The sequence below is a fragment of the Betta splendens genome, chromosome 22 (assembly GCF_900634795.4).
Source record: "Betta splendens chromosome 22, fBetSpl5.4, whole genome shotgun sequence".
NCBI lineage: Eukaryota > Metazoa > Chordata > Actinopteri > Anabantiformes > Osphronemidae > Betta > Betta splendens.
The window spans coordinates 1,298,522-1,321,798 of NC_040900.2; the positions used below are offsets into that span (position 1 = coordinate 1,298,522).

At 50.7% G+C, this 23,277-nt stretch overlaps 3 protein-coding genes and 1 long non-coding RNA gene across 8 annotated transcripts in view; all 4 read right to left on the bottom strand.

The window, feature by feature from the left end:
• Positions 1 to 168: 168 nt before the first annotated feature.
• On the bottom strand, positions 169 to 2,628 carry wdr89 (WD repeat domain 89). 3 transcript variants are annotated; one of them, XM_029138339.3, is made up of 3 exons: positions 2,423 to 2,628; positions 2,154 to 2,225; positions 169 to 1,981 (listed from the first exon to the last, which is right to left on the bottom strand). In XM_029138339.3, the coding sequence occupies exon 3, from the start codon at positions 1,964 to 1,966 to the stop codon at positions 824 to 826; it is 1,143 nt and encodes a 380-aa protein (XP_028994172.1). In that variant the 5' UTR covers positions 1,967 to 1,981; positions 2,154 to 2,225; positions 2,423 to 2,628; the 3' UTR covers positions 169 to 823. The 3 variants fall into 3 exon arrangements, with proteins under 3 accessions (XP_028994172.1, XP_028994171.1, XP_028994173.1); XM_029138338.3 differs by having other exon boundaries at positions 2,081 to 2,225; positions 2,423 to 2,627; XM_029138340.3 differs by lacking the exon at positions 2,154 to 2,225.
• A 943-nt stretch (positions 2,629 to 3,571) lies between these two features.
• Positions 3,572 to 16,649, bottom strand: sgpp1b (sphingosine-1-phosphate phosphatase 1b). Its single transcript, XM_029140205.3, has 3 exons — positions 15,520 to 16,649; positions 9,181 to 9,270; positions 3,572 to 6,828 (listed from the first exon to the last, which is right to left on the bottom strand). Exons 1-3 carry the CDS (start codon positions 16,342 to 16,344, stop codon positions 6,277 to 6,279), a joined length of 1,467 nt encoding a protein of 488 aa, XP_028996038.1. The 5' UTR covers positions 16,345 to 16,649; the 3' UTR covers positions 3,572 to 6,276.
• The window catches only part of syt16 (synaptotagmin XVI), an 18,702-nt gene continuing 6,204 nt past the window's right edge, over positions 10,780 to 23,277 (bottom strand). For 2 of the 3 annotated variants that reach the window (XM_029140204.2, XM_029140202.2), the window contains exons 3-7: positions 22,139 to 22,372; positions 21,353 to 21,675; positions 12,544 to 13,005; positions 12,276 to 12,465; positions 10,780 to 11,701 (exon numbers count right to left, since the gene is read on the bottom strand). In XM_029140204.2, coding sequence (XP_028996037.1) covers positions 11,388 to 11,701; positions 12,276 to 12,465; positions 12,544 to 13,005; positions 21,353 to 21,675; positions 22,139 to 22,372 — 1,523 coding nt within the window. In that variant the 3' untranslated portion in view covers positions 10,780 to 11,387. The remainder of the gene's footprint in view (positions 11,702 to 12,275; positions 12,466 to 12,543; positions 13,006 to 21,352; positions 21,676 to 22,138; positions 22,373 to 23,277) is intronic. The other variant, XM_029140203.2, reaches the window with a different exon arrangement.
• On the bottom strand, positions 17,005 to 19,598 carry LOC114849120 (uncharacterized). The gene is made up of 2 exons (XR_003784548.3): positions 18,763 to 19,598; positions 17,005 to 18,652 (listed from the first exon to the last, which is right to left on the bottom strand). It is a non-coding gene; the product is annotated as an uncharacterized LOC114849120 (long non-coding RNA).

Genomic DNA, 23,277 nt, shown 5'->3' on the forward strand with positions numbered 1-23,277 from the left:
TTAATAGACATGTTATAACTGACTTTTTTTCCTTTGCATTTTTTGTCATGCAGACTAAATTACAATTCCAAAAGATTCAAAACATATGAACATAAAAACCACGTGTAATGTGTTTAAATGAGCACAGTTAAATCCAGCTGCATCATTAAAGCGATGAACACAGTAATGTATTGGTTATGAAATTTAGTACTTTTTTGTGAATAATACAGTATTTACAGAGTAGGATTTTTAGAGCACTTTGTAGCATTGTATATATTTATAATAGTATTCTACTATGTGGTGCTGCTAGTAGTATCAGTGTAAACTACAATATGTTTTATTGAATGTCTCCCTCCAAGTTGTGGCTGTACCATCATGTAATTTTATGCAAGCAGAAAAACACACCATAAAACACAAAAATAGGGGGAACTGCAAAATTATAGATGGAAGAAAAATTGAATCAGGGAAATCACAACTGTGTCAAAGTTATATATGACAAATAAAGAGAATAAAGTTGTTTATAACATACAGAGTATCACTGGTTGTCCACTCGGTAACTGTTCTTCACTGTTTCTTTTTTTTATCTCCAGGAAGTTATACAATACTTGTGCATGAATCAGTCCAATCACACCAGTAATAAAAGTATTTAAAATGACAAAAATACTTTCAATTTTGTTTTGCAATATTTAAATCACAAGGTCAGTTATGTTTTAGGCAACGTCTCTAATTCAAGACTAGAACTATGTGTGACACCAGTGAATCTATTGCAGGAAATTAGTGTCCAGGTTGTAGATACATTAAACCGTAATATTTGTCTTTCCATGTATATTGAGATGCAGTCACATTATTGTATGTTTGCATTCTTCATTCTCTGGTAGCCACATTTTTTATGTGGCCTGGATTTGACTCTTAAAGCTGATTCACTCTTCATGGACTCCCATTTACCCGTTGTGAGCTCCTCCCCTCCTGGTTTCCATAACAGCAGCTGAGCGTCTTCTCCCCCTGTGATGAGAGCCTCACCCAGCGAGTCCCATGCAAAGCAGCGCACTGTGGAGGAATGGCCCCCCTCTAAGCTCCTCAGCAGACGAAGCCCCCTGCTGTCACACTCCATCAGGTGCAGCGCCCCGCTGTTGTTCCCTCCGACCACCAGCAGCTTTTGGGCTTCTTCCAGCCACTTGCCCCCAACCAAGTAATCCACCCCTCCTCCATCAGGCAGGAGAGTCAGGCTGCGGGAATTAGAGGTGCTGAACACAGTGAGAGGCTCTTCTGTGTCCACCTGTCCCAGATCCCACAGGTAAAGGCCCTCGTCGAGGCTGAGACACAGCAGCTGGGTGTATTCTGCTCCAGTCCAACACACTGACCCAGCAGAAGAGTGGCTGTTGCAGGTGATCAGCAGTGCTTCCTCCTCTGCTCCACGGCTTAGGTCGAATACATTAACAAGTCCATCCGTGGAACCTGATGCCAGGCGGTCTTTGTCCCGGGGATGGAAGCGCACCTGTGTGATGTCATCGCTGTGTGACTCAGAGTAAACCCCCAGAGGCCCCCCACCTGGTTTCCTGGCATCCCAGAAAACCAGAAAGCTGTCCTCCCCGTTGAGCTGCTCAGTGCCTGCACAAAGAAGCATGTCGCTGCAGCTCAGGTCGAAGCTGCAGTAGCTGTGTGAAGATTCACTTTTAAACACCTGTGCCGCCTCTGTCTCAGGTCGTCGAACATCCCACCCTCGAACTGTCCCATCAGCAGAACCAGAATAAAGGAGGTCAGGGGAGTTATGGGAGAACATAACCCCACAGAGGGGTCCACTGTGGCCTTTATACTGGCCCATCAGGTTCAGAGTGTCTTTGTTGTGAAGGTGGATGTTGAAGTTAGAGCAGGACACGGCCAACAGTCCGGTCGGCTGCAGGGCGACATCCAACAGGTATGTGGGCTCTTCAGGATGAGATCGCCGAGCAATGGACAGACCCTTAAGCATCACCTCCAAACCCTCCATGGCAGCTCACTGTGACTGGACACAGCATGAGGGAAAAGGTCACAGATTACAAAGAGCTCTTTTACGTGTTTAAGGGCATTACGTTAAAAATGCACTTGAGCGGGCAACACTTACGATGTTTAACACAACGTTGCATATAATTTAGCAAATGGCCAGACGTTAACAGGGAAGCATTCGTTCCACTCACACGCAGTTAGTTTGTCGTTGTGTGGTTTTCCGGGTTGCCAGGAAACCAGGTGTTGGGACGGACTGCTCACAGCTGTATATTAATTTGTAGCATAATAATAACAATAGTTTCTATAGGATCCAAAATGTATTGTTGCATATTATCAAAAAAGACAAAATTAAAATTCATTCTAAATGTGGTTCCTTATTGTTTGCATATAAGTTATTTCACCAATTCTTTTTGTTTATTTATTAGCAGTGTAATAATATAATTAATATTTTTTGACCTACCTAGTTGATAGTTGAGACAAACGAAGAGCAATCAACCGTAAACCGTCGCTATCTTAGACAAAACTGCAGAACACGTTATGACAACATTATGACCTGAGTGTACATTAATAACTAAAAGTCTCAACTGAGACTCTTGAGTGAATTTTAAACACTGTTTTCGGTCTAAAACGCATGGCGGATTTTTTGTGTAACAGTGAAAACAGCCTGATGGAAACTGTTCCTCAATAAATGGTTCCGCTGTTGCTAGACGTAAAAATTGAGGTCTATAGGCTTTAAAAGATGTTAGATTATTTTTTCAGATTTTTTCAGATAATTTGTTGTAGGTTCGTTTTGTCCACTGTCGGTCTCTGACTCCGTGGTTACGTTCAAACATCAGTAGAAAATCCGGAACCCTGGAGCCAAGGTGTGAGTCATTCGTCGCCCAGCAGGCGGCGGCAGCAGAAGCTCAGGGTGAAGCTTAAAGCTTCCAGATAAGCCAGATGTGAAGTGGCCATGTTTAGAGGAACAGGAACATACTTTACTGTCTGTCATTGTGGCTTTGCAGATGCCTCTAGAGGAGAGAGATCTCGCTTTGGGTTGTCATGACATGACTCTGATGGGTTCATGGCTGTTAATGCTCTTGAATGTCATTCAATTCTGACATAAGCATCAGCTGCAGATGTCAGAGGCAGAGCAGCCATCTTCTATTCATTCAGCTACACTGCTGTATGAAGAAGAGGCGACACAGGGAAATGACTGGCAGCTGGAATGTGTCTCCTTAGCTCCAACTTTGGCCGAGACGAGTGGAAAACTGTCCGTCCTGTGACAAACACAGCACTAAATCACCATGTGTGGATGAAGTGAAGCTCAGCAGCGGGAGAAACATTAACTGTGCAGACATGACATCATCCCTCAATCTTATTGAATTATGGTCAGTCACTATAAGCAGCTCGTGTTGTGTGTTTATAGAGAGATGCAGCTCAAATGATATGTGCTTCCACAAACCTTGAAGTAATATTTATTTGATGTCAGTTATTGTCATTGATTTTGCTGCAGCTGCACTTTGGTCACAGGATTTAAGGCCTTAGTTCCACCAACACGCATGCACACACCCTTAAAACGACGACAAGCTTTTGTCTTATGTAGCATAAATGACGCAGGAGCAAAAAGTACTTTATTTAATCTTAGCTTTAATTTTAATTAATTTCACACAAGATTAAGATTGAAATAAATTCATTCTGAATTCAGTCTGAATCAGAAATGCAAAAATACAATCAGATCTAAACAGAAGAACCAAACAACTGAAAGTAGTTTAAAGATAAAAACACAAAAATATCACTGATGTAGATAACGTGAAATATTTTATTGAAACCTGAAATGGTATAAAACAGCCCTGGTCCTCAGGAGCTGCTGTCCTGCTCGTTTTCCCTGTAGCCCTGCACTTACAGCTTCTAGTAGCCTGAGTAGGAATCATAGAGAAACATGCAAAGACACAAGCTCTTGAGGACCAGTGTTGGATTCTCCTGTTGTACCACTTCCATCTCTGCAGAAGTAATGTTTGATTAGAATAAACTGTGCAGCCAACAAATCAATAAAACCGGGTGAAGGATAATATAAAAAACATTTGTGACATGAAGAGACAGAACTCCCCCTGGACACCGATCAAGGCACTGAAGGCATTTGTGGAGCAGATTTTAGCTGTAACTACACACATCAACCACATATTTGGTCAAAGTCAGTTTATACAAAATCATTATTTTACTGCTATTGGCATTTTTTTCTCCAACCAAGAGAAACTCATTGTTTAGCCAAGACCCGAGCCAGGGCTTCATCTACCAGGGTCAGTTCTTTGACTCCTGCTTTATCCTTAATGTGTATCTGAACCATTTGATTTTGATTTAATTAAATCAAATCATCTTTAAGTTTGTAAAACAGGACTACAATACTGTTTTCATTTAGATTTTGTGACCATCAAATTTGTATCATAAAAGGCTATGTAAAATACAGGAATGTGAATTTAAATCCCAGAGTTGTAGAGCTACATTTAACACATGTCTAAATGATGGGAGCCATTCACTAAAGCAAAAAAGCTACAACGAAACAGAAAATGTGCCAGAAAATTCACAAGATATTTGACGAGGCCAACTCAGGTGGGAATTCATGTTGATAACTAGATATGAAACACTGATATTTGTTGGGAGTTTCTGAGGACAATAACAGAAGTCCTCTGTTCACAGGACGTGCCTCTATTTCATCACACAAATTCATTAAATAATAAATCAACCAACAGAGTAAGTTTCAGCCCTAATGGTAATTGATCACAGTCCTTAAAGTGCTGCCTTGCACTTCTTCATAACCTGCATCAACAACATTTGCATACGGAAATCAACACATGTGCCATGAACTCTGTGGGCCTCAGCGGCGCCGCTTCGCTTCAGGAAGCGATGCTGTGGTTGTGTCGAGGGCCAGGCTGAAAACGTCAACATCATCACGAGCCCATTAGTCACTTCATGCTGAAAAAGAAAACACTCTGTGACTTTCTTCTCTTCACAGGTGAAACATCAACAAGGGGCAAGACAAGGCGCCCTCGAGCAAGGCACTTCAGCAGCAGACGAAGCAGTCGTCCAGGTGTTCAGCCATTAGTGTCTCAAACAGCTGGACAGAGAAATGCTTGAGAACATTCAGATCTAAAACAGTCATCAGTTTAAACAGGATCAAACATCCCACAGGTCTGAGTCAAGAACTTGGCCCCTCACTCAGAACACGAGTAGAAAACAAAGAAGGCACAAGAAGAAACGTCAGCTTGGTCCAAAGTCACTGACCACGAAAAGGAGATGAAGGAGGATTAAATATTCTAACTTTATTCCTGAAATCATGACCTTTTTAAATCAGATAACTGCAAGTGTCCTCTGAAGTATTTCCAGCCAACATAGTCCTGAGAGACAAAGCCAGAACGAAGGAACTGCCTGAGCTGCATTCTGCTCCTCCTGTCATCACCCTCACCTCCCTTTGTCTCATGTCTTTCCTCCTAAGAGCAGCGTTATCTCTGCCGCCTCCTCGGTGCCGACACGAGCAAATGAAGTGCAGGAAGTGCAAGAGGGCCATCGAGAGCATCTCCATGTCGTCAAACTGGAAGTGTTAAAAAAAAAAAAAGGCTTCCCTGTACGACCACGCTTCCTTCCATCTGGACCCAACAGAATGCGCCTGTGGCTGCTTTTCCCCCATCAGCTCACTGAAAAGTCAAAACAACTCAGAGAGCAGACGTCAAACACAGAGTGGGAGGAGCCCTTAGTAAAATACTGCACGTGTGGTTTCAGTTCAAGTTAAACTTTGACAGATGTCCACTCCACAGGACACAGAACCTTCCTGCACCAGAATGAACCCCACAGGAAGAAGGGATTTAGAGTCACAGGGACCTTATTGCTTTCAGAGCTGATAAATGTTATTATTAAAAGCAGGAAGACAAAGAAGCAACAAAGTTTGAAGCCTTTCATTATGTTACAGGGGGAGGATTGGTTATTTTCATTCTCACTATTTGACATTTCTGGATTTAATCAATGGCCGTCAGGGTTTTAAGGAGACTGATGTCCTACGTTTGGTAAAGATGGTAGCGTTTAGTGCCCTCAGGCTTCCTACCTGTTGGCTTCTTTGTCCAAACTCTTAATAATGAAGAGTAAGTAATAAACGCGGGTCTGTAAGTAGCAGTCAGTGGCAGTTTCAGTCTTGCAGGAGGAGGAAGAGCCGGTTGAGGAGTGGACGTGTCTCCTGAGGTCTGACTAGATAAATCCACACGTAGAAGCCATACCAGTCGAAGTCAAACGGTTCAATCAGTTCTCAATGTTACTTCACCTCTGGTCCCCAATCTGCTGCTAAAATCAGGACAGCTGCATCTGGCGGAAAAGCAGCGGCACCAGGAAGAGCACGTTGAAGCCCACCGACCCGTACACGATGTAGCGGTAGGGCAGCTCCACCTCCATGTGCTGCCTGGCCTTCCTCACGTCGCCGCCGGGCACCCCGGACACCCAGCACACCAGCGGTATGGTGAGGGCCTTCATGACGGCCCGGGTGGCCACCAGGACCAGGACGCCCAGGACCACCCGCAGCAGCACCATGCCCACCAGACCCCAGCTGAGGCCGGGCGAGATCAGGGGAAGCTGCTCTGCTGTTTGGTCCGGCATCACACCCAGGTAGTGGTTGACGTGGGAGGCCAGCGCTATGCCGGCGCCGGTGCCCAGGATCTGAGCCGTGTCACCGCGAGAGGTGCTCCAGGTGTCCAGGGTGAAGGAGAAGAGGCCCAGGCCCAGGTGGAGGGAGATGATGACCAGCGGAGCGTAGGGGCAGGTCAGGTTGAAGCCGTCGATCAGATCCAGCGCCGGCAGGAAGAAGAGGAGGATCAGGCTGCTGTAGAGTACGCCGGCGATGACGTCCTGGAGGATGGGAGAAAGCATTAAAAACAAAGCATTAAAGCACCTCATTCCTTCATAAGAGATGGGCTCTGCAGCTTGTTGTTGGTCCTTGTGAACAGGAAACCAGTCAGCTCAACACATCATGCACAAAAAGGTCATCACAGCTGTGGATTTACAGGCTCCAGCAAAAAAAAAAAAAGACAAAAAAACTGAAACTGCAACATGGAACAAAAACTCTATTTCAGGGAAACTCTGCACAATAATGAGGCGCATTGTAAACGTAGCATCGTGAGGCCAAGACGCTTCTTGTTGTTGCTTATTGTATGTTTTGTCTTGGTCTGTTGTGTCACCACTGAACACACAACTACACAACACTTGAGCTCACTGTGAGCAGAGGTGATGTCACGCTGGGCTGCTGTAATCTCACTGCCAGCGAGGGCAGATTTTACTGTTGGGCCATTTCAAGGTGCAGCCAGATAACGGGCAGGAAACCTGAAGGACACGCTCCTTTATCACATTCCTGCTGCCGCTGTAAACTTATCGGCCGCGTGTCCAGCTCCGACAACGAGCTGAAAGCATCCAGGTCAGTCTGACCCGGGGTGACCTTACTGATGCCGAAGGCACGAAGTTCCATCTGGGCTTTAGTTCTTGACCAGAGCAGCCACAGTCTTAGTAAAGATGTGCATGAACTTTACATTTACTGGGCATTTCCATTTAGAGCTCAACCTTCAAAGATACCTAGTGAAAGTGCTTGTTTAGCAGCGAGATGTGCAACGTCAGCAGAAGAAAAGCTGTTTGAGTGTGACGTCTTCCTGCAGATCAGAGGAGGAGGAACTTGTTTCCCTGCTGCTGAGGATTTCCAGAACACATCAGGGACGTGGCAGAGCAGAGCAGAACAGGGCACTAAAGCCTGTCTGAACCAGTGGAGCCTCCAGGCCTCAAACCAAGCTGAGCTGGAAGTGCTTCAGTTGGAGCTGGTCCTGGGTCCGTTTCTCCTCTCACGCAGACGTTTGTGAGGCTCAGCCAATCAGAGTGGTCTCTCACCAACAGGTGCGTCGAAGTCTGACACACAAGAGGCTCTGAGCACAAAAACAGGTGGTGCAGCCGCGTGGCCCAGCCCTGAAGGCCTCAACGCCTCCGATTCATCAGAATGAAAACACGCCTGCCCGTGTTCCAGGACAAATGAACCCTGCTGCAGCGCCAGCCATTGCAAGTTAGAACAGCTCGAGCCCTGACGCTCAGACACGAAGGCCTGGAGGCACATGTTGGTCCACTGGGCTGATCAGTGCAGAGTAAAATAATCATTACGGTTGGAAGGATGTTTGTGGAGCTTAGGAGGACTCGCCCTCGGTAATGACCCTCTGGGGCGTCGCTCGCTGAGGAGCGGATTTCAACGTCTGGTCCTGTAGACGGTAAATGTCGGACGCCAGGAGACCAGAAGGACTTAAAGCTTAATTAGATTCACAACAAAGGAAACGGGTTTAAGTAAATCATTCTAATACGTTTTCCTAGTCAACACCCTGCATGGTTTCTGTCAGACCTGATGAAGAATGAGAAAACAGACGTCCACCAGTGGACGACCAGAAACCGTTTGTCTGGGCCCACGGCCAGCGTGTGGGAACGTCTGCCGTTCCACAGCCAACCGTCTGCCACCGACACGTCCCGAGAGACAACGGACGACCCATGAACTGACACTAAGCCTAAAAAATGCTTTTACCCAGGACTCACGCTGATGGTTTCCTTTTTCTATTTTATGCACTCGTCTCCCAGCACAAAGACTACAACAGAAGTGTAGGCACCGAGGCAGTGGAGTCAGATTATGGTTTTCATACGTACTCACCGGCCACAGCTCGCTGTGGGCACAGTGATCTGGCTATGGCTAAAAACCTTCATCTGCTTCGAGAGGGGACGGATGCAGGGTGGAGCACGGCTGCAGAAACCTGGGTACGAGGTCTCCTCACCACTGGAGGCAGAACAACCATCTAATAGACCCATCTTCAAGCTGCGTTTGCTCTAGTTTCAGGCCTCGTTTTCTACCAAGTTGAGGGAAATCCTGGGCTCTAAACGCACCACCATCTGTTCACGGCCTGCCTGCTGTTTGCAGCTGCAGGCAAACGATGCCATTGGAGCTGTGAAGGCAACCATTCTTTTAAAGAAAGCGCTGTTTCCCGTTTCTCCTCTTTTCGTGCCACAGTTTTTTGCCGTCCGTCTAGAGTGACACAGGTGATGTGGAGCCAGAGCCTGACGGCTCAGTGGCTGCCGCTCGGATCCGGTTTCCCTCAGCTACGCTATCACGTATCACCAACGGGCGGATGAATCCCCAGCGCCGCGGACACCACCTGCGCCGACACATGCGTGAGAGAGGAGACTCACCAGAACCGAGTGCATTCCCATGTAGATCCTGCTGACGCAGACCAGCAGACACCAGCTGAGAGCCAGGCTGAAGCCCAGCGGGAACGGGAACTGTGGAGGTGAAAGAAGACGCAAACATCACCAAATAATTCATGAAAACACAATAAAGAACAAGAACTTTGACGTCAGCCATGATAAAACAGCTGTGAGCTGTAGCCGACACTCAGTTACATGACCAGCCATGAAGGGGATACGATTATCTGCTGACGGGCCTCGTAAATATTTCAGCCAATAGGCCGTTTTCTTATCAGATGTGCTTGTACAGCCTGTGCCAGAGGGAGCAAGTCTGGGTTCCCACAACTTCCAGTGTCCAAAGTCAAACTCGTGACTGGGACCGTGTTCTAATCAAGCTGAAATGAAGCTTGAGTGAGTCACGGGTCTGTCACGAGCCTCAAAATCTGAAGCGGAGCCATGAGGCTACATGTGAGGCCAAGCTCAGCGGGGACTGGACTTTGTCTCTGCAGGATGAGAGCATGTAGCACAGGAGGTAAATAAACACATGACGAAAGCAGCCGCCACTAGAGAACAGACCATGCTTGACGTGATGCAGAAGCACGATGCCGCCCGTCTAACGAGCTCTAATAACTGTTCCACGTGAGAAGCGGAGCAGCAGCGAACACGGCTGAGCTGCTGACGTGTGCACACTTGCGTAAAGCCTTTTGTTCGGCTCATTGCAGCTCCTGTGTGATTTCCTCTCACACCCAGACACAGAACAAGCCCAGACCTCCAGCCTGCAGGGACGAACCTCCGCGGGTAAAGCACAGACTGAAGGCTCTGTCCTCAGTCAAAGTGGCTGAAGAGACAGAAAGAGGGAACCAGCATGAGTGCGACGCGTGTTTGAGGCACACAAAACCTTTGTTCCACATAATCACCCTTTATCTGCCGAAGCAGTGCAGATAAAGCCACGGACCAACTTTTATCCAGGGAAAGCGTTCAGTGGACGTTTTGAAGGTTGTGGATGGTGTGACCCAGTTGGCTCCATTTATCTTGCTCTCAGCGAGTCTTTGGGGTTCTGTTTGTGTGGGCAGGACGGAGCCGGCTCAACATGTGCGACAGGAAAAAACAAGACCACACAGGGGAGGACAACATCTGGGATCACGTCAGACTTACAACTGGCTGGTTATAGTTATATTTGCTTCTTCGTGGTTCTCAGGGGATGAACCCTAAACACGAGGCTTCTCATTTTCATTTTCTGACATTTTCAAACTAAATCCAATCAATAACGTCCTCCAACCGAGCCTGGGTCGTGACCTCATGAGGATATTTGCATGTTGGCCTGTAACCTTATGCAAAGCTCCATGAACATGGACTCATGCTGGTGACTGTCTGCATGCTCTTGTTGTTTATTTTTTAATACTAGTTGGAAATTAAAGATGCAACCTCTGTACTGCTCCACACCTCGTCTGAACTGAACCTTGTATTTGTTTGGTCTGTGCTAAACAGAGGCCTGTTGTACTGTACACAAACCCAACAACTGTCCAGTATAAGGTCATGCAGCAGTGAAGTGAAGCCTCCTCTAGCTGCTCAACGCCCTCACTGCAGTTAAGGAGAACAGAACCGGAGCTGCACACGTTTAATCCCCTCCGCCTGAAGCGCCGCTGTGTGACGCCCTCCGACGGGAGGAGGATGAGCCTCAGCAGCAGCGCCGCGTCATCACGCTCTACGAAGCCGTAACTATCAGCACACGGAGAGGGGAGAAAACACACGACGGCTTCGGGGTAATTCACTGCCTGTTGTTAGCAGCTTCAATGAGATACTTAAAGCTGCTTTCAGCACTGATGGCCGCTGAAACGAGCCCAGGCCAAACAAGCTCATTGGGGGGTGGGGGATGGGGGGGGGGGGGGAAGAGCCTCCAGCTGCTGGTTTCCTGCTGCCAGTCGAAGCAGCTGCACTGGGTGGAGGGTGACACCACCACCAGCAGCATCATCTTTGTGCTTTCTGCCTGTGATGAGGCCGGTGCTGTTACTGTGGACGGGACAGGGGTCGTTACAGTGGATCAGAACCGGGTCTGAGTGCCGGACACGTTCTCAGCCATCAGCCTCCAGGAGCTGAAGCAGGGCTGGCTTTTGGCCCAGATGGGTGATGGGTTTGGACCGGTGCTGATCCTCATCCGCTCCTATAACTAGCAACTAAAGCTTAAAAGCAAGCGAAGGGTCCGGGAGGCGGCGCTACGCCTCCAGCAGGACGTGCCAGCGGCACACCTGCTGCCCGCGGCTCTCCTTCATGTCCTGCCAGTGGAGCTGCTCCTCCTCGCCGCTGCTGTTCTGGCCCAGCGCCACCCAGCCCACCATCTCCTTGCGCTTCATGCTGCGCCGGTTGTAAATGGAGATCAGCAGCGTGACGTCCGACAGCTGGAACAGCGCCACCTGGAAGACGAAGGTCTCCTTGTAGACGGGGTTGGGCTGGCCGCGGCGCACCGACGTCTTGCAGCGGGAGATCTCCTGGCCCACGGAGTTGAGCAGCGTGAGGCGGCCGTAGGTGTCTGAGGGGACAGAGGCGCGTTAGCACAGCGGCGCGTTAGCGCAGCGGCGCGTTAGCGCAGCGGCGCGTTAGCACGGAGGCGCGTTAGCACGGAGGCGCGTTAGCGCAGTAACGCGTTAGCACGGAGGCGCGTTAGCGCAGTAACGCGTTAGCGCAGTAACGCGTTAGCGCAGTAACGCGTTAGCGCAACGGCGCGTTAGCACAGCGGTGCGTTAGCACAGAGGTGCGTTAGCGCCGCGGCGCGTTAGCACAGAGGTGCGTTAGCACAGCGGCGCGTTAGCACAGAGGTGCGTTAGCACAGAGGTGCGTTAGCGCCGCGGCGCGTTAGCACAGAGGTGCGTTAGCACGGAGGCGCGTTAGCACGGAGGCGCGTTAGCGCAGTAACGCGTTAGCACGGAGGCGCGTTAGCGCAGTAACGCGTTAGCGCAGTAACGCGTTAGCGCAACGGCGCGTTAGCACAGCGGCGCGTTGGCACAGCGGCGCGTTGGCACAGCGGCGCGTTAGCACAGCGGTGCGTTAGCACAGCGGCACAAGGCGCAGTAGCACAGGCGTGAGGTGTGTGACAGTGTGCAGACCTGGGGGCCGGTTGATGGCCAGGTTCCTGAAGTGGCTGCCCTTGATGAGCTCCACAGACATGCGTCCCGTGGTGGCGTTGTAGGTGAGACCCACCAGCAGCTCGGGGACGCCGCCGTGGGTCAGAGACTGCGTGGACGAGGCGCTGTCGCTCTGAGACACAGCAGACAGACTCAGCTGGGAGTCCACGCTCTGCGGACACACGATAAGGACTGAGTGGCCGCCGTCTCCATGGCAACCATCACACCACCAGCTCCGGACTGGACTCACCTTGAGGTTGCTCCTCGGCTCCAGGACCAGGGTGGTCTCCGTGGTGCCGCCGTTCGGGTCCAGTCCTCCCAGGCGCAGCACCTTCTCCCCCATCATCCGCTCGCGGGACATCCTCCCTCCGAGCGCGTACAGCCGGAAGCGCACGGCCGACGCCTGCAGGTCCGACGGCTCCAGGCGCGAGAAGCGGAAGGTCTCGTTGAAGTGCGGCAGCGAGCCCTTCTGCACCGACGTCTTGTGCCGCTGCTTCTTGGACGGCAGCAGGACCATGTGCACCTGCCAGGAGTCCATGCCGCTGCGAGCCTTGTCTGGGATGTCGCGGGCCGCGATCACAGACACCAGGAGCCTGTCGGTGTCGGGGTGGTACCCCACAGAGAGGACCAGGTCCCCACATTTTGAGATGGGCGTTCGAGGGGAGGAGGTGGCGGGCGGAGGCGAGGCGGAGGCGGTGGGAGGCTGCTCCTGCTGAGGAGGAGGAAACAAACATGGCTCCGTTAAAAATCAGTGTCTATTTATACGCGAACGGAGCATCAGCTGAGACGCGAACTCTAATCACCTGCAACCCACTCAGAGCAGCGACACCACGCGCTCCCTGACCGCTGACAAACAAACAGGAACATCAATATCATCACTTCAGCTGTAAATAAGTCTCAGCTGTGAGCGTTCGCCCACTCCACCCCCTCTGCAGCCACCCACAAACAGCAAACACAACATTGTGTCGAGTGTTGACAGAGAGGGTTGAAGGACGTTTGACCCCAGAGTCACAGAATCACTTTTCTAATGCTCAGCTCTGCGCTGAAGGAAACGCTATACGGCTAAAGCCATTTGTGTTAGCAGGCAAGGCGGCGGTGCTGCCGGCTAATGTTCCTGCCTGTTGCTGGAGATGCTTTCGGTTCTGCACCACTCGGAGGTCCTTTCTGCGTCAACCATCTCTCAGCAGCTTCTTAAAATCTCTTAGTCCATCTTGTCTCGTTCCTCTTCACGTTTCTACATTATTCTGATCTTCAGTCTGAGCTTGTCCCGTCTCCTGCCCTGTTTTCTTCCTACGCCGGTCTGGCCCTGAGACATTTGGTTCCAGTTACTGAAGCTGGAGCAGCGTGGTGGGATGGGAGGAAGCCCATCCAAATGCGAACATTCCTGCTTTGTCCAGACAAGTTACCCCTCCAGAGTAAGTAACAGTAAAGGTTTGCAACAAACTCCTTCGGGAGAAAATCAAGTGGAAGGTTGTTAAAGGCCACAGCTGATTTGCAGCAGTATTTTCTAATCAAATAGTGTCTAAAGTCATGAGCTCTGTGAAAACACGCTGAACACAATACAACTCTGCTGTTGTTTAGGGGCCACGTTGACCATTAGCCATTAGCTAATGATCTGATGTGAGCACACGTCGTCCATGAGTGTAACTATTAACCACAATCTATACAATCTATAAACCAGTGTGTGCGTGTGCCTAGTACACGTCATGTTCAGCCTCAGCCTCGAGAGGAAAGCACCAGCGTGACGGCCAGGAGCCACAGAGCGACGTCTTTGCATCACAGACCTGCTGAAAATGCAAACACGGCTATTTGTTACAAAGCCGGGCTTCAGCGCAGTGAAGAATGGACTGCTACAGGACATCTGGCAACCACATATCAGGGCCTGCAATCAAACCTAGATCACAGTTCAGGGAGACATTGAGCCTAAAATAAAATGCAAGTGTTACATCCGCAGTCAGACAAAGGTCAGAGTTGTATCCGGTTTTCTACACGAGCAGGTCAGCAGCTGAGGGATCGCTTTGCCCAAAGGATGAGGCAGACGCGTGCAGAGGCTCTGGGATGTGTTACACTCAATGGCTGCAGTCAAGAGGAAAAGAGAGACCTGTTGTGAGAGTAATAAGAGGAGAGAGATAAGGACACTAAATCTGTCTTATCTCAGTCCTTCACTCCAAAGTCAGGGCTGCCTCTGTAATCGCCTGCTCCGGCAAAGAGCAGGCAAAGAGTGTAAATTACTCCAACGTCTGATTTTACCAACACGACTCAGGGATCCGGAGGCTTCAGAAACAGGACGATGGAGGTGGGAACGGTGGAGGTCATGAGCAGCACCTGCCTACTGTCAGCAGCGCGTTTAGAATGTTTATGCCTCATCTGCCTTCATTCCACTGACAAACTGGTCACATTCCCCTCAAGCATTCGTTGTTCGAGAACTTCCTCTACGGTGGTTTTATCTTGTGCAGCCAGCGCGACTGGACGCGGTCGCTCCGCTGGCTTCCACGGACCAAACACAATAGAGCTGTTCCCTCTGAGTGAATACAGGGAGTGGGTTGTTACAACTGGATTCCTGCACAAATGTCATTCCAGTGATGCGAGACACTGGTTTGATCTACTGTAACAGGCCGAGTCGTCATCAAGAGAGTCTGGAGACGGGTCCAGTGTGATCCACGGCTCAGGAAGCTGCGCTTTAAATGTCAGCTGAAGCAACTGCTCATTAACGATTAATGATGGAGCAGCAGAGCTCCGTCTGCACTGGCTCCCATGGAACCGGAGTGCAGAATCTCAATAATTACAAGCATAATGAGTAATAATGAAGCAGTTTAACTAATACGTGCATTTGTTCTGGGTGAACTGCTGTGTTTGGTGCTGCTGCAGCTCAAAGGACTTCAAGGCAAACTGGATTTAGTGACTTGACTTTAACCTAAGCTGCAAACCAGGTGTGAGTGATGGACACGCTCCACACCGACAGCCTGTCGGAGCAGCAGCAACGAGGCCGACGAAAAGAACGAGACCGGCAGGTTCAGGGCGATGACACGGGATCGGAGGTATGTCAGCAGATCCCGGCCCGAAGACAAGAGGAGCACGAAAGTGCAGCAACAGGAACTTTTAGGCTTTCATTGGTGAAAAACAGTGAGGAAGTGACTCCTGCACACTTCCCTTCTCCACTGTCGGCCGTTGACATACACACTGGTCACATTATTAGGAACCTGCATCTGCTCAGCTCTGACTTTACCTGCCACCGGCCGTAGGTCATGAAGAACAGGGCGAAGGGGATGGCGGTGCCCGACATGGCGTGTGTGGACGGCATGCTGTACTCAGAGTTGTAGAACATCTCCACTTTAACCACAGGCGGTGAGGCGGGTCGGGACCAGCGGAGCACATCCTTCGTGCACTGGCCCAGATACATGACCCAGACCCAGACCATGATCAGCCTCCTGCCCACGAAGGCGTCCACGTTCCAGATGATGGAGGGGAAGAAGGTGATGTAGAAGAACTCGTTGCCCAGCTCGGTTCCGAACGTGAACAGGTAGTAGAGGAACCGGTTCTCGATCAGAAACTCCTGGCCGTCGTCGCCGGTTAGGGAGTTCTTGCGCAGGGGCTTCAGCGTGCTGCTCCGCGGGGACGCCGCGGCTTCACCGCCCTCCTCCGGCTCGGTTCCCCCTGAAACGTCCTCGCCCTCGGCTGAAGACCCGGCGAACCTGCGACCGCTGCTCCCTGCGCCCAGCGCCTCTCCCCCGGCGGAGGCTGTGGGAAGCACGGCCCCGTTGTGGGGAGCGTGTGTCCCCTCCTCCGCGGAGTACTTCCTGGTGGTTCTGCGCCGAAGCGCACGCGCCTTCTCTCCGTCCCTCCGCTCCTTCTCCGCCTCGCGTTCCCCGCTGATGTGATGACGGCATGCCCCGTTGTTGTGCGAGTGAGTCCGGTCGGCTTCCTCGCCGCTGCCGTTGCTGGAGGTTCTGGAGAACGTCCCGCGAACCCCACACACTTGCTGAAAGCGGGAGACGAGGTGCGGGTCCTGGAGGCGGTGGAACAGCTCCATTAAACGGTTGTGCTTCTCCATGTTTCAGCCGGGTTCCGGACTCCCCTCTCTGGACGCTAGCTGCCGGCTAACGAGAGCTAGCTAGCCCGTGCACCATGGCACAAGTGAACCCCGACCAGCTGTTGAAGTAAAACAACTTATCGCGGCGAGTTGCAGTATTTTAAATAAGAAACCGTTTTTAGTTACACCGTAACGGAGGAACCGGACTGCACCGCGGCCGTTCGACGCGGTCCCGACGCTCTCGGTGTCCCGCTATGTCTTAAAATGACAGCTCTGCTGAGGGGGGTCACGGGAGCGCGCTTTCCTTGGTGCCTTCCGGTGCTGTCGGAAAATTTCCAGTGTTTATCAATGCCTCCCCGTTTTGGATTAAAATGATTACTTATTTGTTTGGGACGTGTCTTTTCGGTGCAGTGCCAATAAAGCGTTGAATCAGTTTGAACTACATCAGTTTTAACCCACTGGGATCAGAATATTCATCACTTACAAGCAGTGCGCGCTCCCGTAAGTGATTGCTCGTGGAGCGAAGTCTTTGGGCAAGAAACAAGCGCGCACGTACAGTAAACCTCTCCAGACGTCATGACGTAACGCGTGTGCTCGGATTTTTTATGATGCGCAACTTACACGCTTTTACTTATACTAATATATATATAAATCACTCAAATAAATAATGAGGCAAAAACGTTTGTTCTTTATACATATTTTATTTGCTAATCAACTGCTTGAAAAAGAATTAAATGACCATGTTTCAAAATAGTATTTATTTTAAATACTGACTAGAATTTGCATTTTCAACAAAATATAAATTCTTGTTTTAAAATATTAGGTTTCTCTTTAGTTGTTGCCTTTACTTTACTTTGTTTTGTAGGGATGGATAACAAGATGTACATTTTCCAAACTTTCGCACAGAGACTGAATAATCAAAACACAGAAAAAGACACGAATGACTCATAATTGCCATCGTCATACAACAGTTTAGCTTTATAAACCAGCGTTGTGCCACATTAACAAAATATCTTCTCACAATTTTATCAAAACTACGGAGGCAATTAAATAAAAAAACATCTCAGGTTTTGTGAAATATTGGTAAGTTTGCACTGAAAGCCACCGCAATACCCTGTATCAGTTTAATCAGATCAGGTAGTAGGAAATATGCAATACAACGCTCATGATTAGCTTTAGAACTTAGAATTAAGTCATTTACAAAATAATAATTGGCATTGAGAAAAAGCATTGGCTCGAATGGAAATACATCTACATCAAAGCTGTACTTAAACTAGACCTTGTTATTTTCCACCGCTGATTACTCACATGTTGAAACGCTAAATAAAGGAGTTTAAACGTCAAGGTGAAGATGCAGTTTGTTGCCAGCAGAGGGCACCAGGACGCTGCGAAACTAGGATCATGGTCATGATCACAACACGTCAATTACAGAAAGGAACAGTGTTCACACAGAGAGATGCACCAGATGACAGGGAATGTTACAGGGTTCATCATAAATCTCACAATAGCCTAAAAACAGAACAGAAGCATGTTCACATACATTTGTCAAGCCAAGGTGCATCAAAAGTAGCCTGCAGTGTAAATCCCTGAATGCGCTCACGGTTCACATGAGCAACGGTAACAATTAAAAATCAATAACACAGCAACAGCAAGAAAAACATTTCCGTCTGCTCGGTTCTCACATTTGCACAAATACAAGGTTGGCAGTGACGCCGCAGCGCTATGACATCAGAGACCCTGTCGATCCTGAGAGAAGAATCAGGGATTCTCAGCTTTTTAAATCCATCCGAGAGGAGGCCCAACGGAGCCTGCGAGTCCCCCTCGGGTTTTCACTGGTCAACTGGAGCGAAGCAGCAGCAGGTTCCACACGGTGGTTTGCATCTCCCAGCGCGAAGGGCAGAGAGGAGCGGGCTCAGCCGTTGTCGTCCAGCTCGTACAGCAGCACCTGGTGGCCGGGAGCGAATCCCTGGCAGGTCCCCAGGCTGTACAGACACCCGGCCGCGGGGAAGCAGGGCACCAGGCGGCAGTGCTGCAGCTCCTTCAGGCCCAACGCCGGAGAACAGCAGTCCGTCACCAGCACCTTCACCCGCTTCCTGTCCGGGTACATCAACCGGCGCTGCCCCCCCTCCACACTGTCCTCCTCCTCCTCCTCCTCCTCTACTTCATCCTCTTCCTCGGCCTCCAGCTCCTCCTCCTCATGGTGAATCTTCCTCAGCAGGTTGTTGATGAGGACAGAGCGCCGCAGGTACGCCTCGGGGTCCTCCAGGAACCTGAGCTTCTCCAGGGACAGCTTCAGGATGCAGCTCCGGTCCTCCTGCAGGATCAGGTGCTGCAGGTTTGGAAACACAAAACGTTTACTTCAGAGTCTCACTAACGCAGCTTTAAAGCATCGGAACTGGCCCTGAATGTAAACAAAAAGGAAATAGGACACATTCGTACTTTTTGAAAATATCCACGGAGGCCTCCATGTAGATCCTCCTCCTCCGCATATTTCCTCTTGAAGTAAGCAACTTTCGACGTTGTTAAATGGTTCGGTCTCTCTCTCAGGGAAGCGGCAGCTGCAGGAAGGACGACACAGATCAACGTTCACCGATGATTCCAGCAGCTCGTCTCTGGCGTGACTGTACGTTTCATCTACACGGTGTAAGCGACCACCTGCTGCTGACGCTCCACAGCCAGCACTCAGCTCTGACACCAGGTGCAGTCAGTGCGCGCGAGCTGAACCGAGCCTCCGCATCGCTCTCGGACCTGAGGGAAACAGGGAGGGAGTGAACAAACTGCTGAGAAACCATTAATGATCATGTTTTGGAGAAACGGCATCTGTGGTTCATGACTAACAGCTTGTTAAAGTCCTGCTGTGTTGATCAACAGAAGTAACAGGCTCAGCGTGTGGCAGGAAACTGACAACATGGATTCATTACATCTCCATTTATCTCATATATTCCAACCTCTTCTGCCCAAAGCTCAGGTGTTCAGAGGTCAAAGAGCCGTAGGTGCACATTTTATTATGATGTGTTCGTTTGTTGCCCACTCAGCAGAAGTAAACCATCGCCCGCTCAGGCTTTTAGATGTTTACTGTGAAGTCAGAGATAAGATGGAGGCGTGTGCTACTGAGCGTGTGTGGGTGTGGCCATTTAAAATGCCATAAATCAATCATAAGCTCAGTGGGAAGCTTTATCGTTACAAAACATTCACGCCGACTCCCCTGAAGCTGCTGCAGTGACTCACTCGGGTTTTAACATCCAACTGCAGCTCGTCTCATCAGAGGGAGAATAAAGACACGAAGAGGTGAGAGAAGAGGAGAGACGGAGAGCCCAGCAGCATGAATGAGAGACAGCGAGCAGAGGGACGAGACGATCGTAGGAGAGGGAGAGAGACGGGATAGCGACGAGATGCATGAGAGACGATGAGAGAGAGAGAGGGAGGGAGAGAGAGAGAGAGAGAGGGAGAGAGGGAGAGAGAGGAGAGGGGGAGAGAGGCGAAGAGAGAGAGGGAGAGAGCAGGGGAGGGAGAACGCAATCGAAGAGGGAGAGAGGACAGAGCAGAGAGACGAGAGAGAGGAGAGACACGAGAGAAGAGAGAAGGAGGGAGCAACGAGCAGAGGAGAAGAGAGAGAGAGGGAGGGAGAGAGAGAAGCGGACGAGAGAGAGAGAGGGAGGGAGAGAGAGAGAGAGAGAGAGAGAGAGAGAGAGAGAGGGAGAGAGGGGAAAGAGAGAGAGGGAGAGAGAGAGAGAGAGAGAGAGAGGGAGAGAGAGAGAGGAGAGGGAAGAGAGAGAGAGAGAGAGTGAGGGCGAGAGAGAGAGGGAGGAGAGAGAGAGGGAGGGAGAGAGAGAGGGAGAGAGGAAGAGAGAGAGAGAGAGAGAGTGAGGGCGAGAGAGAGAGGGAGAGAGGAAGAGAGAGAGAGAGAGGGAGAGGCTGCGTGGGAAGTGTGTGTGTGTGTGTGTGTGTGTGTGTGTGTGTGTGTGTGTGTGTGCGTGCGTGTGTGTGTGTGTTGATCACTTGCTGCATCTTTTTGCTCAGCAGGTCATGAATTTGTGGTGTTTTCAGCTTAAGATGGAACGCGCACAGACAGGAACACGTTGAGGGTTGAAGCTGAATTTTTACCAGATCAAACTCAGTTTATTCACGTTCATGAGTAAATATTAAATCTTGTTTGAGTTTGTCAAATACAGAACGTTCCATATTTTGGGAATAAGACATAACATCGCTTTGTTTCCTGGTTCCTGTTTTAAATAATTTATTTTTCCCACGCTGTCATTTTGTTTTTCCTCTTTTAATTTGAACTTATTTAACATATTCAAAGTGCAAAGTTCCGTCAGACGACGCTACATTGTCGTTTCAGTATTTCTGCATTTAATCGCCGCTGTGTTTTAAAGGAGCGTCAGAACTGAGTTGCCGCTGTTTAATTTCTAACCTACGACCAATAAACCCGTTAATGTCAATTGAAGCATTTTACCCGGCTGCACCAGATTTCACACGGTGCCCTGATGTACCACACGCGTCGTATTATTAGAAGCAGGAGTGTGGTTTAAATAAAGTGCTACAACATGGATGCGTCGGCTTTCAGCTCCACTGAACTCATGCAACCTCATCTGTGTGTGTGTGTGTGTGTGTGTGTGTGTGTGTGTGTGTGTGTGTGTGTGTGTGTGTGTGTGTGTGTGTGTGTGTGTGTGTGTGTGTGTCCATGCATGCATGTGTGCGTGTGTGTAGGAGGTGTTTGCTGCACAGACTGCTCCTGTTTCTAAGTGTGACTTGGCGTCTGCGTTGCTGCTTTGCTCGGTGGCTCCAGGACACGACACACAAACACCAACGTTCACTGAAGCAGAACTCTGCGTTCACACAAATACTTTGTTTACACGCGCTGATTATTATTCATGAGATGCTGTTTGTTACCCAACACATGTCTTATTTATAGGAAACCTGAGGGCGCTGCGCGTTTGAGGAACAGCAGCAGTAAGAAGCTCTCAGCTGACGACCCGTTGGGTTCTGCTGCAGCTCCGTCAGTGATGTCACTGAGCAGCGGTCGTACCTCGGGGCTCCAGGCGGTCGAGCTGTCGGTGCCGTCATCCTTGGCCTTCTCCGTGTCCTCGCTGCCGTCTGCTGCCTGTCGGTTCATGCTGGGCGTGGGGCTGTCTCTGGCGCCGGCCGCCTCCGCGGCGGCGGCGGCGGCTTCGTCCAGCGAGCAGACGGACCCACGCTCGCTCTCTGCAGCGGCGGCGGAGAGCGGGTCCTGGAGACCCGGCGGGTTCTGGAGACCCGGCGGGTTCTGGAGACCCGGCGGGTTCTGGAGACCCGGCGTGTTCTGGAGACCCGGCGGGTTCTGGAGACCCGGCGGGTTCTGAGCCTCCATGTCTGCAGGAGGAAGGACACAGGGGGAGTCAGCAGAGGAGCCTCTGGGTTCAAACAGGTCTGAGACAAATCTGGACTGGTCCCAGTAAGGTGTGGCCCAGCACCAGTCACTACATGAACATGTTTGTGCGACACCAGTGGAAACGCCGGCTTCTCCTGAGACGCACACGCTTCCAGAACAGCCTGTTCTGCAGAACAATCAATAGCAATTATCTCCACTGTGTCATCATTAGGCCGTTACTGTGGCGATGGGCTGCGCTGACTCACCAGCATCCAGGCTTATGTCACCGTGTCACTCTGGAGCTGGTGAGAAGCACCGAGCAACTGGGAACGCAGCGGCTGAACTGGGTCACTGGTTTACTGTAACTACTTATGATTAATGCAGCCCTCAATGTGTGAGGCAGAGATTTAACAGCAGATCTGTGCTGTGCGGTTTGTCATTAAGGCCGGTGGTTCCACCACAGACCTTCGCAGTCCGACGGCTCGGTGCTGCCCTCCTCCTGGTCCGACAGGCGCGTGAACCTGTGGCGCCGGCTCAGCGCCAGCTGCGTGTGGTGGAGCTGGTGTTCGCCTCCGCTGGCGCCGGCCGCCGCGCGGAAGCTCTGCGAGCGCGAGACGGAGATTTCAAACTGCTTCAGGATCTCGGCTTCGCTGTCGGAGGAGCTGCTGCCGCCGCCGTCGTCGTCGCCGAAGCTGTTCACTGGGGGGAGAGAAGCAGAGGGAGAGCGAGGAGGTGAGGAGCAGGAAAGGCTGGGAGGAGGAGGGAGGAGGAACCCAGAAGGAAGGAAGGAAGGAAGCGTCATCAACGTACAGACCCCACATCACAACCTGAGCATCAGGCACCGGAAGTGAAACTCAGAGGAACCATGGGAACTGACGCCACTGCAGCAGAATGGAGCTGAATACAGTGTGTGGACACTGATCTGGGGTCAGTGCTGCCTGTGTCTTCATAATCAGTCCCCTGCTGCTGGCGAACACAATCATTGCTCCTTCATCAGACGTAAACGCTCCTGAAACGAGCGAGCGGAGGAGAATCAGGCGTCCATGGGAGCAGGAGCCTCCACCTGAGCAGTCGCCATGGTTACCGCAGGAAGCCATTATGAGAGTGGGCGAGGTGCTGACTCCTGTGTATTGTTCATAGAGCGCTGATTATGTGGAAGGACGTGTAACGCGAGCACTCAGACGCCATCAATCATCAGTCCCACGAACACCTGTCACGCGTTACAGACGGAGGTCAAAGCGGCGTCAGACACCGAGCAAACGCTGGGAAACGCACTCACCGGAAGCGACGCGTGGACACAAAGCAGACGCTGCGTTTAGTTCTGTCTCCGGCGCCGGTGAACGATGAACTGATGGAGGAGTCGCACCTGCTCCTGCTCTGTGACCGAGCCTCAGGAGCAGGATGTGCTGTTTGTCCAGGACGCTCCCAGAGGCTCCGCCTGCTGCTGCTGCAGTGGCCCTGTGTTTGCTCAGGTTCGAGGGTTCGAGGGTTCGAGCCGCTGCTTCACGCTCAGACTAACTGTACAAACAGGTGAGCGGTTCGGCTGGAGGCCGGGGTCCGGGGGGGGGGGGGGGGGGGGCTGGACGGGCCGGTTCCAGCCTCCG